At 37.1% G+C, this 18,724-nt stretch overlaps 1 protein-coding gene across 2 annotated transcripts in view; it reads left to right on the plus strand.

Annotated features, from left to right (window-relative positions):
* Positions 1–18,724, plus strand: part of NELL2 (NEL-like 2 (chicken)) — a 389,871-nt gene that overhangs the window by 81,104 nt on the left and 290,043 nt on the right. For both annotated transcript variants that reach the window (XM_010833122.1, XM_010833121.1), the window contains 6 exons: positions 9,711–9,884; positions 9,974–10,070; positions 12,976–13,048; positions 13,219–13,301; positions 14,779–14,907; positions 16,611–16,713. In XM_010833122.1, the coding sequence (XP_010831424.1) occupies positions 9,711–9,884; positions 9,974–10,070; positions 12,976–13,048; positions 13,219–13,301; positions 14,779–14,907; positions 16,611–16,713 (659 nt within the window). The remainder of the gene's footprint in view (positions 1–9,710; positions 9,885–9,973; positions 10,071–12,975; positions 13,049–13,218; positions 13,302–14,778; positions 14,908–16,610; positions 16,714–18,724) is intronic.

The raw sequence follows: 18,724 nt of genomic DNA on the forward strand, positions 1-18,724 counted from the left end.
TTTTTAGGTTTAGTGTTCATAACCCTGACAAAGGCCAGCATGCCAACTGCATTTTAAATTGTGTTTCCACTCAGGGCATTACTTCACTATTTTGCACTATTATTTTTGCACAATTGCAAAAGTAGTATTCTTTTGCACTATTTTGCACTATTGCTTGTACCCTCTCTATTGGCTATTTCCACAAGCATATAAATACACCACAATATTTATAGTCTCAGCAGCAAGCCAAAGCTAGAGCAGCAAGCCAAACCTATTCAACTACTGCTCCTTTGTTTCGCTTTGGTTTCTCTAGTTCTATCTCCTCTCATTCTTTATTGAACCCACTCTAATGAGGCTCTGACTTTCTGCTTCACTGAAAATGTACTTGTCAAGGTTCCTACTGATGTCCTTGTTGAAAAATGTATTCTTCACTTCTGAGTCCTCAATCTATTGCAATTTGATTATTCTGTCCTTTGAAACTCTGTTCTTGAGCTCCCACTTTTCTGGTTTTACTTCCTAACTCCTTCCTCTTCACATCTCTGACATCTGGATGTAGATCTATATTCTAAAGCTTGATGTCCAGACTTCTTCCCCATATTCATTTAATTCCTAAGTGAATTAAATGAATTCTCATTCTAAGGACTTTAAATCCCATCTCTACGTAATAGTGGATTCTTAATTTTCTCTTGTCTTGACCTTTGCCCTTGAGCTCCAGACTTGTATATGGAACAGCCCACCTGCATCTTCACTTGGAGAAGTTGGAATATCAAGCTGTGCCACGTCAGAATTCAAACTTGGTATCTTCTTGCTTAAATTTACTCTTCATTCAGTGTTCCCCATCCCAGTAAATGGTAGCTTCTTTTTTCTAGTTGTTCAGGCTAAAAACTTGGAACTGTTTCTTGATTTCTCTCATACTGCACATTTAATCCTAAGAAAATCTTTTCACCATTTTCACCACCTTCCCTGGTCCAAGGTACCCTTGACTTAACCCTTGTGGCCTCCCACCATCCACATAGTTTATTCTAGACACTGCAGCCAAACTGATTATATTAAAATCAATTTTAAAAACCTCTCCAGAAATCAAACTTATATTGTAAAAGAATCATCAATCAATTAAAAATAAATATATTAAAAAAACCCTCTTAAAAAAATAAAAAACCTCTTATTGTTTTCTATCTATGCTGCTGCTGCTGCTAAGTCGCTTCAGTTGTGTCTGACTCTGTGCGACCCCATAGACGGCAGCCCACCAGGCTCCCCGGTCCCTGGGACTCTCCAGGCAAGAACACTGGAGTGGGTTGCCATTTCCTTCTCCAATGCATGAAAGTGAAAAGTGAAAGGGAAGTCGCTCAGTAGTGTCCAACCCTCAGTGACCCCATGGACTGCGGCCTACCAGGCTCCTCCATCTGTGAAATTTTCCAGGCAGGAGTACTGGAGTGGGGTGCCATTGCCTACTCCATTCTATCTATGCTAGGCAAACTTATTTATTAGACACTAAGGCCCTAAATGATCTGCCTGTCTGAGATCTATGCCTTTTTGATCTAATTTTGTATTATTTTGACTCTGCCTCTTTCCCCTCTAGCCACACAGGCATCAGTGACATTCCTTGATTTGCCAGGCAGGCTCCTGCCTCAGGGTCACCATTCTTCTTCCGGGTTTCACTAGATGTCACTTTTTCAATGAGGCTGTGCTTGAACATCCTGTTTAAAATACCATCTTACCATACTCCTTATCCTCTTCTACTTTAATTTTCTTCATAGATTTTATCACCATGCAGCCTACTTATTTGGTATATTTTGTTAATTTAGTTTGTTTTAATATAAATGTGATGAGGACTAGTATTTTTTTTTTTCTTGGTAACCTTCCCTTTATTTATTTATTTTTTCACTTGATTTTTTTAATTGAAAGATATTAGCTTTACAGAATTTTGTGGTTTTCTGTCATACATCAACAAGAATCAGCCATAGGTATAACCATGCCCCTCCCTCCCGAACCTCCCTTCCATCTCCGTCCCCATCTCAACCTTCTAGATTGTCACAGAGCCCTTGTTTGAGTTCCTGGAGTCATACAGCAAATTCCCATTGTCTAACTATGTACATATGGTATTGTAAATTTTCATGTTACTCTCTCCATACATCACATCCTTTATCTCTTTGGTTTACTTGTGTTTCCCCAGGACCTAGAACAGAACCTAGGACAAATAGGCATTCAGAAAATATTTGTTGGATGAATAAATGAGTGAGTGGTGAATGAATATAACAAATCCCTTTGAAATGTATATGCCATTTGAATCAGCAATTTTATTTGTAATAACTGTGCAGGTTTGCAAAGAAACATGTACTGAAATATTTTTTATTAAGAGTGAAAAGCTGGAAACCATAATTGGAAATTGGATATTAAATAGATCATGGCACAGCTATACTATGAAATACCATGGTTTTATTAAAGAGGATGTGACTTTATTGATTTGGAAAAGATGTTCACAGTGTGATTAAAAGACAAAGACTACAAAAGATACACACAAAAATATTAATATTGGTCATCTCTTGCCAGCAAGACCATTAGAGATCTTAATTTTCTTTGTGTTTTATGTATCTTCCGAATTTTTGTATAATTATAAACAATTGTTTTATATCATAAAAGTTGTATACATATATAGAATCAGGTTTTCAAATCTTTCACAAGTAACCATATTCTCAGCTTGGAGTCTATGAATGGACCTCGTGGGACTGTGAACCCTTTGTAAAATCTGTAAGCCAAATTTTTGACACACTTGCATGTGTACATTTTTGATCATCAAAGGAGTCCATATTTCCCAGTTGATCTTCCTCAGCCTTGCAACAGTGTGTTCCTGAGTTCATTCTCAATAAAGTGGGGAAGACTCATCTTTTTTGAGTTTGCTCCTTCTTTGAACCCTTTCTCTCAAGGATTTCACTAATTTCCACCGGCTTGGTCTCACTCACAACTAAGTGAATGGAGGTTTTGAGAGGGCCCAGCATTCAGTCATTACCCCTTATCCAGCAACCGTTCAACTCCTTGATTTTTATAGACACCTGTGCTGTGAACTGAGTACCCACTTATTATCAGTGCTTTATCATATATATTCTTTCTCTATCCTTGTATAAGACCTTTCTCAAAGTGATTCTTTCAAAATACACATGATGCCACAAAATTCTCCTCCCCTCCAGAATTATAGCTCAAAGTGTTGTTCCCTAGCATTTTTTTTGTGTCATGCTCCTCTCATCATTAGTAGTAACAAATTACCCCCATTTCATGCATGGCCATTTTCTCTTTTATTTTATTGTAAACTCAGTTCTGTGGGGTATTAATATGGTGAGGTTTTTATTCAAGCCATCATGTTTGATGCCAGGGCTTCAATCATGAATCAATTCCATTTGCTACAGCACTTTCCCTGGTGATATAATTTTGGCTTCTAGCTATATTATTCATGAAGTAGCTTTGTTACCCTCACGGATCTAGCTACATTGCTCTTCTTGCAGCAGGACTTTTATAGTAGTAGTATTTTTAGTTTTGAAATGGCTAAACTTAATTTTCAGCTAATAATGTGTTTATTATTGAGACTCTTCAAGCCTCAGTGTTATTTGGCCTTATTCATTGGCATATTCTCAGTGTCCATAGTAAATATTTGCTGAAATAAATGAATGAATAAATCTTAGTTTAAAAACTATCTTCCCTTTGTGTTTCAATATAAGGAAGGTCTTTATTTTATAAAAATGAAATGATTGGCCTTAGGAAGTGATGAATTATTGATTACTGGGTCAATTCAAACAAATTGAATGACCCAAATGGGAATATCATAGATGAAATTCAGATACCTTTATTTGGCTAGATTCTCATCAAAATTTTCTATCCGATATTCATATTTAAGTTAACTTCAGCCCTGAAAATTTGCTGATGTTTAGATAACATGCATAAATATGTCATAGGAAATATAAATCATAATCATGACATATATGGAGTGCTTTTTCAGAAACTAAGTTAAATACTTATACCTTATTTCATTTTCAAAATGACCATATAAAACCACAACTCTTATGACCCCTGTTTGATAGGGAAAGAAACTGAGGGTTGGAGATTTTTTACTTGTCCAATTGTGAACTATGGAGACAGGATTTAGACTCTGAAGTCTTTGCTGGATTATACTGCCTTGAGGATGACCAAACACCATTAAAAACTAACAAAAATAGCATCAACATGATTCTAATGAAGGATGTCAAAAGGTACACATTTTACTCCCAACTTCCATTTCACTCAGTACTTGAGGGAATCATTGGGAGAGGTGAGGTGAAACCGCCTTTTTCATTCTGATAAATGAACACAGCTGCCTAATTTAAAATAATTTTGGCTCTACCACTGGACTTCATGTATCATTTTTACTGGTTATACTATTTAAGTTAAATTTAGATGATGTTGTTGGTTGGTCTCTAAGTTGCGTCCCACTATTTTGCAACCCAGTTGACTGAAGCCCACTGGCCTCCTCTCTCCATGGGATTTTACAGGCAAGAATACTGGAGTAGGTTGCCATTTCCTACTCCAGGGGATCTTCCTAACACAGGGATCGAACACACATCTCCTGCTTTGCAGGCAGATTCTTTACCACTGAGCCACTGGGGAAGTCCTTAGAGGCCCCCATAATACCAGTACTGTCAACTCAGTTTCTATGAGAGTGGATTCATCTTCTGTTTTTTATCTGCAACTTATACCTTCTGATTTCTGCATTTTTTTCAACTAAAAATTGTATGCTTTCAAGCTGAATTTTATGTTAGAGAATTTTGTCTCGATAAAAATATTTTTAAAATGTATTCAAATTGCTTGCTATTTACAGAATTGGTTATAAAAGGCTAGACTTTATAAATGATGCCTAATTGGGACTATTGATAGATAATAAAAATAGTTATCATTCATTGAGTTCTTTGTTTTTGATGCCACACTTGATATGGATTATGCCACTGAATTTTACAGATGAGGGAACTGAGGTGGTGAGCGGTCAGGTCATGGGTAGTAGTGAGAGGTGGATCTGGGTTTTCAGTTCCAGATCCTGTGCACATCAGTTCTTTGCAATTGTACCATTCATGAACCACACTAATAATATAGTTGACACTGGAAGTGCTTGTGGCTTTTCTTCAGGTAATTTACAATTTACAACTGAGTTGTAGCTTAATATATTGAGATGATCTGATCATTTTTCTATTTAGGTGTTAATTTAAGGCGGCAAAAAAATTCTCATTTCATGTTGTGTGTAACCTCTTTGTCAGTTGAGACATGACCTTATTTTTATCCTTTGATCTTGAGTTATGAAGGAGATTCTTAAAATGAATGATGTCCTGCCACTGTTGCCTATTTCTCCATAGCCTAATCTTAGTTTATATTTCTGCCATTGCAAAGGATATTTGATTAACAAGGGCATAAATTATTGTAAAGGGTGAACTTTATTTCTGATTTTAGTTACCTCTCCAAATTATGAATGACAAATCAGGGAGACATGGTATGTTGAAATGTGACAAATTATCTTCTTAGAATTTAAAATGTAATTTTAATGTAAGGCAGTAAATGCTCATTAAATGTAAGAGGGAAAATAAAGCACAATACAAAGAAAGTTAAATATCATACATAATTCTAGCACTCAGTTGCTATTAAAAATGTTAACACATTTTATTCCAATTATGTATTTTCCCCATGCCACAGTTATAATGTACTAGTAGAAGTTCTTGCTTGTAAGGTGAGTTTGGAGGTGGCGGGTAGGGAGGGCAGTTTACAGAACTGATGGGAAGCTGAGGTGCCAGAATTTGGAGCAGGCAATAAGCAAAGGTGCCCTGGCAGGCCAGCAAACAGGAAGCAAGGTGCAGTGACCTTAATGTAGCGACTGGGATGCTGTGTCCCACTGCAGTGCAGGAGTCTCTCCTCCCTCTCTTCCTCGCTGTGCTTCATCCAGACACCCACTCCCAAGGAAGAGTGTCAGATTGCTAGGATGTGTCATAGGACTGTCCCTGGCTGTACCACAGGGAGGAAGAGGGAGGATTTGACCTTTACTTTTTTTTAAATTGATTTAATTGGAGGCTAATTACTTTTTGAAATGAAAAACATAACCAATGTGTTTTGTGTGTGCTGAGTAGTGTTCTGAGTGATTTCTTAAACTGACTCATCCCAGTCCTCATGGAAATCCTTTGAGACAAGTGCAGTTAGTATCCTTGTTTTCTAGCTGAGTAACTAGATGAGGCACAGAGAGATGGAATAGCTTACTGTTGCCAGGAGGGCTACCAGGATGTGAACTGGAGGTCAGGCTTTAGGATTTGCGTGTTTAACCACACTGATCTGCTGAGGTGGTGGGAGTTGGGAGTAGGGCTTCCCACTTAGATGCTGCCGAATGGAGGATAGGTGCAGTTTTGCAAATTAATAATATTTATTAAATACTCACCACATGCCAGACACACATCTGTTTCATATCATTTTTCATATATTTTTATCTTCACTATATTTTTTTTTGTGTGTATTACATATCTATTTCATTAAAACCTTGAGTGTATGATGCAGATAAAAATGTAAGTTTTGGTAAAATATTTAATTTCTTAAGGGTTGTTCTTGTTTGTGGAGCATAGTGTCAGCCTCTGCTATTAAGGATAATTTTAGTGTCTCAAGTTTAGGAATTCAATACAGGTGCCAGTAGTTTCTAGAGGAGGAGACCAGACCAACAGCAGTGGTAGAGTTCTTGCCTCTATGTGTAAAAGAATAGAAGGTATATAACAACAGGGCCATGTGTTTGCTGATGTTATTTTCTTTTAAACTGCAAACACCTATCTATCATTATAGAATTCACTAGTCGAGTTGATTAAATAATGAATACTTGTTTCCAAATAACAAGATAGAAAGGACTCTCTGGTTTCTTCTGTATCAAAAACCAAACAAGTTGGTGTTTTATTTATCCTTAATAATTTCTACACATATTTTATATACTTGAATACTTAATTTTTTATCTTAACATAGAATTTTACTATATATGTGTGTAAGCAAGTATTACATTACAGAAAAAGGAGAAACTTCAGGGTTATAAAAATATTTGAGAGATTCTTCACATCCTTTCCCCCCAGTTGTACTCCCCTGAGGTAACTACTGTTAACATTTTGGCATATATCTTTCTTGGTTTTTTTTTCCCTCCATATACACACAGTTTTGTCAAGCTAAATGAGATCCTATAGAGCTTTTATTAATATAATTAATAATTAACTATGGCCTTGTTCATGTCAGAATTTCGTTCTTTCAGAGGGTGGTATAATGTTCCAGAATATGGATGGATTCCCCTATAAGTGTATGTTGTGGTTGCTCAGTCATCCAGTCATGTCTGACTCTTTGCAACCTATGGATAGTTGGTATTTTATTGGGTTTTTAGTGACAGTGACAGGATTCTCACTTTTTTTCTTCTCTACTTTCACCAGCCTTTGGTTTCCTTTGCTAGTTCTTCCTCAAAATGTTTGTGTCATTCAGTTCAGTACAGTTCAGTCGCTCAGTCGTGTCCGACTCTTTGTGACCCCATGAACCGCAGCATGCTAGGCCTCCCTGTCCATCACCAACTCCCGGAGTTTACTCATACTCATGTCCATCCACCGACATCCACCGACTGATGCCATCCAGCCATCTCATCCTCTGTCGTCCCCTTCTCCTCATTCACCTGTTATAATTCCCTAGGTAGTCCCAGTGCCTTCATGGCTTTCAATATAGTTTATATGTCTATGACTCCCAATTCCTGTCTCCATATGAACCTGTCTTCATCTCAGACTTGTGGATCTAGCTGTCCTCCCTGCATGTCCTCTTGAATGTCCATTAGGCACTTTAAACATAACATGCATATGTTTAAAAGTTGATTCAGTTATCCTGTTCTTAATTTGAGAATGCCTTGATTTCTTTTTATTTCTGAAAGATAATTTTGTTGGGTATATAATTCTAGGCTAATAGTTTTTTCTTTCTTCACATGAATAATACTTTGCCACTTCCTTCTGGCTTTCATTGTTTATTTTAGGGAATTCATGACCATTCTAATTTTTTTTTCTATACATAATTGTCAATTTTTTTTCTCACTACTTTCGATGTTTTTTTCTTTATGTTTAGTTTTCAGAAGTTTAGTTACGATCAGTATTTCTTTGAGTTTATCTTGTTTGGGGTTTGCACAGGTTCTTGAATCTGTGAGTTTATATCTCTTACCAAATGTGGAGAGTTTTCAGCCATCATTTCTTCAAGTACTTTTCAATTTCACCTTCTTTCTCCTCTTCTATGAACTCCAATTATAAAAATGTTAGAGCTTTTGTTTTAGTCTCCCAGGTCTCTGAGACTATTCTTTCTTTTTAGTCTATTTTCTCTCTACTGTTCAGATTGGATAATTTTTGTTCTGTCTTCTAATCATCTGATTCTTTTTTGATCCCCTCCATTTTTGCTATTTAGCCCATCTCTTGAGCTTTTTATTTCTGTTATTGTGTTTTTTCAGTTTAAAAATTTTCTTGGTTCTTCTTTATTTGGTGCTTCTATTTCTTTGCTGAGGCTTCTTCTTTTTTCATTTGTTTCAAGTGTATTGAAATGTTTGTAGTTGCTCTTTTTTTATTAATGCTTATTTAAAATCTTTGTCAATTATTTTAACATCTCTATCATCTTGTGGTGTTGATATCTATTGATTGTCTTTTTTCATTATATTTGAGATCTTTCTGAATCTTGGTATGACATTGATTTTTGAATGAAGCCTGGATATTTCTGTATCATATTTCCAAACTTGGATTGAAACCTGGTTATTTCTGTATAATGTTCTGAGACTTGGATCTCATTTAAGCTCCATATTTTATCAGGTTTTCTCTGACACTGCTCTGGCAGAGGCTGAGTGGGTGTCATCTTGTTACTTCCAGGTGGAATTAGAAATGCAGGTTCCCTACTTGCCTTCAGTTGACAGTTGAGCAGTACTTTTATTATTTTTGGATGGGCGAGTGGAATCTCCACCTCTCCCCATGGTCTCTACCAGACACTGTGGTAAGGATGCTGTCATTACTGCTGGGTGATGATGAAAATTCTGACTCCCACTAGGCCTCCTCTGAGAGGGCAGTATGCTTTGTTACTAGGGATGGAACATGGTCTCCACTGATGCCATGGTTCATCTCATTAACCTTGGCTGATAGGGTTTAAATTCTTGGCTCTCTCTCCTTGGCTTTTGCTGACACCACTCTGGCAGAGGTGTTGCTCACATGATTCCTACCTCAAAAGCCTGGAAATCTAGCACTTAGCCTTTGCTGACATGTTTAGGGATAGAGTCATAGCTTTTCCTGTGATGCTTGGCTGGAAGAGAGTGGTTGTTCTCTAAAAATGTTTCTCTTTACGGACTTCTCCTTTTTTTTGGTATTTTAGCTAACACAAATAGGCTTTTGGGAGGAATTGTTTTGTCCACATCCATTGGTATTTTCAAGTTACTGATTTCTTCAGTTCCAAGACTGAGATATATGAGGCAAAAAGAATACCCAGTACCCTGACCACTCTGTTGTTACTTGGGCCCTGAGTTCCCTAGTGTTTTTTTTTTTTTCCATCTCTCAGATTCTTCTTATTGTGTTTTATGATATACTGTTTAGTTGTACTTACTGGGAGGAATAGGAAAAGTATGTCTATCCCATCTTTCTGGAGACAGTAGTCATGTCCATCTTTTTTGAACTTTGTTTTCAGTGGGCCCCATGTAATTCTTCTCTGTGCAGGTACCTGGAACTGGAAAGCAGTGGCCATCGGAATGAAGTCAGACTTCACTACCGCTCCGGCAGCCACCACCCTCACACAGAAGTGTTTCCTTACATTTTGGCTGATGATAAGTGGCACAAGCTCTCCTTAGCCATCAGTGCCTCCCACTTGATTTTACATATCGACTGTAATAAGTAAGTGAAGTGTTCTCAGTTCAGGAAACCGAAGAGTCTAAGAAGTAATGGTTAATACATATCACTTATCTGATGTTTTTTTATTGTAGAATATATGAAAGAGTTGTGGAAAAGCCTTCCACGGACTTGCCCCTGGGCACTTCATTTTGGCTGGGACAGAGAAATAATGCACATGGATATTTTAAGGTATATTTTGACTAATATAAAATGTAAATACAAATGCTTTCTAATGAGCTTCTAATGAGTTTTGCTTTTTATGGTGTAAGCAAAATAAATAGATTTATGTAGTGTTTTTCCTACTGGTGTCTATTTCTGTTTTATTTTTTTAACACTGATGTTTTATTTAGCTGGTCAACTCTATTCTCTTTTATTTTTTTTTTCTTAATGAATTTGAGCTTTAGATATGACAGAGATGATTAGTCTCTCAAGGCTCAATCAGGGCAGTTAACGTATTCTTGAAATTAGGCATTCAAAATAATAAAAATCTAAAATGTTAATATACAAATAAACTCTCCACTTTTGAAATATAACCTTTGATGATGCTTTCATAAGGGTGTTAATAATAGAGGTTTAAAACTTTTCAATATTCATTATTCATAATCTCTTTATACTTCTGAAAATGAGAAAGGAATACATATAATAATATATGCACAAATCTATCAAGGCTAGAAAGCAGTTATAATTGATATCTTTTTCTTGTTGTCTATTTAGAGATATACTCCGTAGAATTGCATCACAGGATCTAATGGACATCCCATTTAACTCTGTATTTTAAGGATGAGGAAATAAGGTCCAGAAAATTGCTTGACTACCAGCTCATAGCTCATTTTCCTCCAGTGATTCTGACACTACCTATCATACAAAAGTTAATTTTTAGAAGGTGATAAGTGATGTGTTTAACTTATGGATTTCTAGTTAGAGAAGGTACAAGTAGCTTGAAAGTTGTGTTCTAAGAAAGATTTGTAAACCTTGAAAGGTGTTTTATTTACTTTATTAAAGAATATATATATATATATATATATTTTTTTTTTGCTGACAACACAAGAGACTTTACTGAGAACAGGTGCCCTAGCAGAGAGCATGAGCATAAGGGAATCCAGGAGAAGTGCTGTGCCACATGGCTCACAGTTTTGGGTTTTATGGTGAAGGGATTAGTTTCTTGGTTGTCTCTGGCCAATCATTCTGACTCAGGGTCTTTCCTGGTGGCACATGCGTTACTCAACCAAGGTGGATTCCAGTGAGGGGGTGGGACCTGTGGTGTCTCCTTTTGACCTTTCCTGACTTCTATGGTAGTCCAGTGTTAAGAACCCATCTTCCAGTGCAGGGGGCATAGGGTTCCATCCCTGGTCATGGAACTGAGATCCCATGCTCTGTAGGGCAACTAAGCCCGAGCACCCCAACTAGAGAGAAGCCCATATGAAGCAACCAAGACCTGAAGCAGCAAAGTAAATAAATAATTTTTTTAAATGTGTTTTTAAAACTTAATTAGACTGTTATCTGGTAACCAGGTGCTTTGACTATGTTATTTCATTGAACCTTAGTCTTGTTGCAGGGCCTTTTAAAAAAAATCTCTTTTACACATGCATAAACCTGTTCAGAGAGGTTAAGTAACTTGTCCAAAGTCAGTCATGGGGATTTGATCCTGTGTTTGCAAATCTTGAAAAATCAGTGCTCTTCCCACGTGGTGTGCTAGGTCACTCAGTCATGTCCGACTCTTTGCAACCCTCTGGACTGTGTGTGGCCCACCAGCCTCCTCTGTCCAAGGGATTCTCCAGGCAAGAATACTGGAGTCGGTTGCCATTTCCTTCTCCACTTTTTCCACATATAAAGGATAGCAAATTTGTGCTCCAGGTATCAAGTTTCTCTTCTGTTTAATCATGGCAGTCTTTCCCCTGGAGCCTGATGTAGCCTCAGAAACCTTCTCACGCATCAGTTATGTGTACTTCTCTAGAGTTGGGCATTGCACCAACCATAGAACTGTACATGGAAGCCTTGCTTTCATTTTGATGCTTTCAGATGATAGGAGATTGTTATGTACAGGTTGCTTCTCTAATCCAAACCCCAAACAAACAACAGATACAGCAGTTGCCATGCAGTATACTTAAATACTGACATTCTTTTTGTACCACGCTATTAATCTGGTTAAATATGTAGAAGATATATAGGCCAGGATTTGACTGGTAAATCTTTGTAGGTACATCAAAATTGTCTTAATAACATATTGGTACTCTGGTCTTGGTCACCTCTGTCTTTAAACATTCTGTTTGCATTTTTCAAAGGGAGAAAGTGAAATATTAATTAAAATATATAAAGATGATGAAGGAAGAAAGTGGAGTGATGAATGAAAGGGACATATAGAGTATCTGATGAGGTCTCTACCTTTTGGCTATTGCTTTGAGAGTCTTGTGAACTGGAAGCTAATTATATCTTAATGAGGAAGGATGAATGTAAATTTCACATATAAACATGTGATGTGAACTTCTGTGTAAAATATGTCATTTCAAGTTGGCATTTTAAAAAATTTCATGCTAAACTTTCTGTATTCCCAAAGACTCATTACTCAGTCTTGCTGTAGCTGTTTAATAAATGTCTTATCCTTTTTAAATTGAAGAATTCACTTTAAAAGATCTAACTGAGAAATGAGAAATACTCAAATAAGCATTGTTCTTATGACTTAGTTTTTCTCTTTTCTTCTTGATGATTGTAGTTAACTTAAAATTGGTATCAGTTTTACTGTTGCTGAAACCTGAAGTGATTTTCAGGTTGATTTTTAAAGGTCATTTTCAAGTATTTCTTCAGGCTAACTAAAAATAGCTTCCCCAAATACATGACTATTGCCTCTTAATTATATCTTGACATTTAATCTTAAGGGTTTAAAAATATTATCAATAAGAAAGTACATGGGCAATCATCTATTTTGCCTGATGTTTTTCTTTCCCTTTGGTTTGAAGTCAAAGCCATGTATTCAAAATATTTTTTTCAGGGACTTGGGTGAGTCTGTCCTATAATGTTTCCCTTCATGAACTTGACTATTGAACATAATTTGGGTAGATGAAAGTAATACATCTTTTTAAAAATTTTTCACACACAGGGTATAATGCAAGATGTGCAATTACTTGTCATGCCCCAAGGATTTATTGCTCAGTGCCCAGATCTTAATCGCAGTAAGTCCATTAGTTCTCTCACTATGTAATGAAAAGTGTGCTTCTTGCTTAATTTTGTCCAAAATGTCAGTTTGCAATTGGAGTTCTCATGTATTAGTTGTCAGCATAGACTTAACCAGATTGAACTCCTTATAAATATAACTTGACTGATGCTGTGTTTGTGATTCTAGCCTGTCCAACGTGCAATGACTTTCACGGACTCGTGCAGAAAATCATGGAACTGCAGGACATTTTAGCCAAAACATCAGCCAAGGTAAAAGCTCCTTAGAAATAGAGTGTGGGGGAGTGTAGCTCAGAAATCCTTGAGGTTTCCTACAGTTTCTTTTATAACCACAGTTGTTCACCTTTGAGATTTTTCTTATCCCCTACTGTGTACTTGAACTGAATCAAAATCCCTGCTCAAGGAAGGGGCTTATAAATATTCAAACCCAAGCCATCTGTATAACAAATGACTCAGTAAATCAAGAATGAGGCAGATTACTTGGTTTTTACACTGCTTACTACAATAGGATTTATTGTTTAATTTAGTTTTTATTATTATTTAGGTTTTTTTTTGCAAGGAAGGAGACAAGAGGATATTGTAAAGAATATGGACCCTAGAATTATGTCAGGGAAATGGTCACACAAAAGCTTTCTACCATTGTGTTACCATTGTAGGATCATTGGCTGTCTTAACCATGTGTCAAATTTACCTGTAGTTTCACCAGGCTGTTGTCATGTTGCATAGCAAATACCGATGACCTAAAAGTTATGTTGCATATGGATGATTTGTTTCTGACAAATGTAATGTCTAAAATTTATGTTTGCACTTGAGCAAACATAGCCATGAAATTAAACATTTTTAAAAATGGAAAATGTTTCTCTGTATTGTGTATGATGCGATTTTGACTTAGACTTCTTTTCTGTTTTATCATAAATCATACAGCATACTTTTCTCTGCTTCCCCCCACACACAAAGTGAAGTGAAAGTCACTCAGTTGTATTCAACTCTTTGCGACCCCATGGACTCTACAGTCCAGGGCAGAATACTGCAGTGGGCTCCCTTTCCCTTCTCCAGGGGATCTTCCCAACCCAGGGATTGAACCCAGGTCTCCCGCATTGCAGGAGGATTCTTTACCAGTTGAGCCACAAGGGAACCCCCACCCCTACCCCCCTGCCACACTCACAAAGGCAGGAGGCAAATTTACTACCAGAAGAGGAGAAAAATCCTTTCTTTTAAATTAAAGGTTTAAGTCATTTGCAACAGCATGGGTGAGCCTAGAGATTATCATACTAAGCAGAGTAAATCAGAAAGAGAAAGACAAATACCATATGATTTCACTTATATGTGGAACCTGAAATATGACAGAAATGAACTTATGTATGAAACAGAAAAAGACTCACAGAAATTGAGAACAGACTTGTGGTTGCCAAGGCAGAGGTGGGTGAGGGAGGCATGGACTGGGAATTTGGGATTAGCAGATGCAAACTATTATATAATATACAGAATGGATAAACAATAAGGTCCTACTGTATGGCGCAGGTAACTATATTCAATATCTTGTCATAAACCATAATGGAAACAAATATGAAGAAACAAATTAAAGCCTTAAGTATATCTGTAATAGATGATGAGCATAGCCATCATTACTGCTATTCACCTAAAAAGCAGTCAGATGCCTGTTGGAGTGTTTTGCCTTTCTGTGTCGCTGGAATGTTGAACAATACAAACCTCTTCCTTTGTACTGCAGCTGTCTCGAGCCGAGCAGCGAATGAATAGACTGGACCAGTGCTACTGTGAAAGGACTTGCACTATGAAGGGAACCACCTACCGAGAATTCGAGTCGTGGACAGACGGCTGCAAGAACTGCACATGCCTGGTATGGCTTCTGCCGGAGTTCAGACTAATAGAACTCAGATGCCCCTACTCTTTAAAAATGTATTAAACCAATGTCATCATGAAAATTTCAAGACCCATTTCTTCAAAACACAACACTGAAGTGCCAGCAAACCCAGTCAAATCTGAAGAACCGTGTATTGCATTATTAAAGACACTTCCTGGCTTATAAAGATTATTGTGTTTTAAAAATGCTATAAAGTTTTAAGTTTATTGTCCACATGTGAAGGTAATGATTTAAATTGGGTCTGTAAAAGGATTCCCAGAGGATTCTATCCTGGTATCCTTAACTTTACCAGGGATTTCCCCCTCATGTTTTTATTAACACATTTTGATAAAGCTAAATGAAATGCAACAGGAAATACTGTGACCAGATTTGGCTGTATAAATAAAGTTATTTAGCTTTAAAAATTTACCAATACAGTGGAGTATAAACTGTAGAGTTTAAATAAATATGATTTCTCTAATTGTTCACTAATTAGGTAGAATGGTTAGAAAGTTTAGTCACTCAGTCATGTCCGACTCTTTGCGACCCCATGGACTATAGCCTACCAGGCTCGTCCATCCATGGGACTTTCCAGGCAAGAGTACTGGAGTGCATTGCCATTCTTCTCCAGAGGATCTTCCTGACCCAGGGATCGAACCTGGGTCTCCCGCATTGTAGGCAGACGCTTTACCGTCTGAGCCACCAGGGAAGTCCCAAGGTAGAAGGTAGAATGGTTGGTGTATTATTATTTCAAACATATAAGTTTATTTTCAAAGAAAAGTTCAAAATGAGTTTGGTTTTGAACTTTAAACTCCACCTGAATTATTTGTGAAAACTGGTTGGCTATAAAGAGGTCAGAAGTCAACATTTTTTCCCAAGTTCATCTAGTTTACTCGAACGTGGAACATCATGATGTTAAGACGGTCAAAGTTAATGGTGAAATAACGGTCCATGTGCGTGTGTGTGCAGGCTTTGTCCGATTTCTATTTAGAAACATATTCCTACCAAAATTACATTTCACAAATATAATAAAACCTTTGCAACTTGTTAAATGGGTGACCCAAATCAAATTGAGTAGTAGTGTGGTGAAGTCATAGTTTTTTGAAAAGACTAGAAAAGCAACTAAACTACCTGGGAGTTCTGGGTGACCTTCAGGAATCAAATTCACTGAGGTACCCTTTAGGTTGGTACCTCTTATGATAATTGTCAGCGTCCATTCATGGTGGTGGTCTGTTTGAGCTCAAATATCCCTGGGAGGATTTTTGCATCCTGAAACTGTGTCTCCAGCATGGCAGCTGCTATTCCAGAAATTTTGTTTGTTGATGCTAATTTTGTGAGTCATCTGGGGAGACATAAGTACCCCAGGCTGGCTCTCAGCCTGCTGTTTCCCTGCCAGTGGTGCCCTTCCTTCCACCCCTGTCCTCACTCACTTCACAATAGGAGGTGAGACCTCTAGCTTAGTTGCTGAGCAGAAGATGGGGTCAACCACCACCCGTGTTATGACCCAACTTGTGTTACTGTGGGTCTCTGTATATGGATTTTACTGTAATTTTACTGTTAAATTATGGTTTTACCAAAGAGAATAGTGATATTTATGACATTTTACGTGAAGAATTTGAAATTTAAGAAACAACTTAAAAATACTTGAAAACTACCAAACTACAACTTGGAAATTCTTTAAAATACTGTTTTCTTCTCAGAATGGAACCATCCAGTGTGAAACTCTGATTTGCCCAAATCCTGACTGCCCCCTCAAGTCGGCTCCCGCATACGTGGATGGCAAGTGCTGTAAGGAATGCAAATGTGAGCATAACTTTTATAGTGAATATTTTCTTGGCAAAACTAAAGTTTGTATTAATAAATATCCACCCATCATTGGTTTAATCTGGGTAAGCTAAATAGCTTTGAGAAATGATGAAAATAGGAAGAATCCCTTCTTTATTTTGGTTGGGCAGTTCTTTTCCACTTAAAAATATTGTATTCTAGCAAGAAAATTTTTCTTTGAGGAATCTATTCTGTTTAGTGACATTAGTAGCAAAAATATGTAATCAACTTTGTAGAAGATATTTCTCTAATTAACAGTGCTTGATACAAATACCTCCCAACTAGGTTAAGAATAGTCCACACTCAGCCAAGATAACCAAGAAAATCCGTGATACAAATGACCTTTACAAAACTCGCTGTATGTCCAAATCACAGAAGTGCACAGTGGTATAGAATAGTTCAGTGTGGACGGCCATGGCCTTGATCCATAAAAAGGTGCTCATGCCACTGAATGAAGAAGCTGTCTGACTTTCAGCGTCTGTTGTATACAGTTCACTTCTGATGTCTGAAAATGCTCTTTGAATCCATAGCTATCATTAAATGGGTTCTATACAATTTACTTAGTAAGAGAAAACATTGCATCTATATTACTTATACTTTAACAGTTGCCTCAAGTCCTTTTTAAAAGTAACATTTAAAACTTAGCCTTTTTAAAAAAGCCAAGAAATAGTATCATGTGAAACCTGGGTTGTCATAAAATTTGTAGAATATATAGGGGTATGTAGAGTTAGTGTTAGTCAGTCGGTTGTGTCTGACTCTCTGTGACCCTATGGACTGTAGCCTGCCAGACTCCTCTGTCTGTGAAATTCTCCAGCCAATAATACTGGAGTGGGTTGCCATTCCCTTCTCCATGGGATCTTCCCAACCTAGGAATCGAACCTGGGTCTCCTACATTGCAGGTGGATTCTTTAGTATCTGAGCCATCAGGGAAGCTCAGATAAGGCTACGTAAGTGCCATCTAATCTTGCACATGTGTGTACACCCAAGATAGAAAGAGAGGAAGAGTAAGGAGCTACTTTTTCTAGGGTTCTTTATGCTTACCTTGCTCTGCTGACGTTGCGATACCTTACTCTTCCCTACATAGGGTGCTCCTTCTGGTGAGAGTGACAAGTTATTACAGAAAATTCAGGAAGTCACTTTGTAGTTTACTGATTTAATTCCCCCAGGAGCTTATTTATATTTAATTTTGTTAGACTTTACTTTGAACCAATCCATTTCACGAGAGTGTATTAACCTAGTCACCCAGTGTATTAACCTAGTGTATGAACCAGGAAGGGTTATATATATGTCACTAGCTAATTTCCCTGGTGAGGGGTAATCTGAGTTCTTCCTTGAAGTTGTATTAATAATGAAAAGCTTGTACCAACATTCTGTGGTTTTCTTTGTAGATGCGTGGAGGTAGAAAGAAGAAAGGTCCTCTATAGGACTTTATATTGGTTACGTGACAGTAGCGGGAGTCAGTTTTTGCTTTTCTTTCTTTCATCTTTTCCACTGATACTTCTATATTTTTACCTATGAGTATGATAGCTTTGCATTAAGTGATATTGATTTTATTAGAAACAGGCTGATTGAAATAATGAACCATCATGATAGATGAATTAGTCAGAAGTTGTAAATTTTAGTTGTGGTTTTACCATTTGTCTCTGTTACCAACAGTAAGCTGCCTATTAAATCAGACTATGCTTGAAATCTTCTTCACAATAATGTAGTTAGACTTAATTAAATGGTAAAATATTTTTAAATTCATTAATGCAAAGTGCTTCTGGCAGACTTTGGTGTTAATGATTGGAAATCAGTTGTATTTCCTACATAAAAGTGAAAGCTGCACCTGAGTGACCAGTGAAAGGACCACAGCATCACTGGAATTTGAGTCTTTCATTTCATACTGCTGAAAAATAATGAGGATTAAGTGACTGTCTTTTTGGTCACATTCAGTGATATGAGTGCCATGGAATATAGAGAATTTGTGTCCCAATATTGAGCTGGCATG

This window comes from Bison bison, unplaced genomic scaffold (genome assembly GCF_000754665.1).
Source record: "Bison bison bison isolate TAMUID 2011002044 unplaced genomic scaffold, Bison_UMD1.0 scf7180017862984, whole genome shotgun sequence".
NCBI lineage: Eukaryota > Metazoa > Chordata > Mammalia > Artiodactyla > Bovidae > Bison > Bison bison.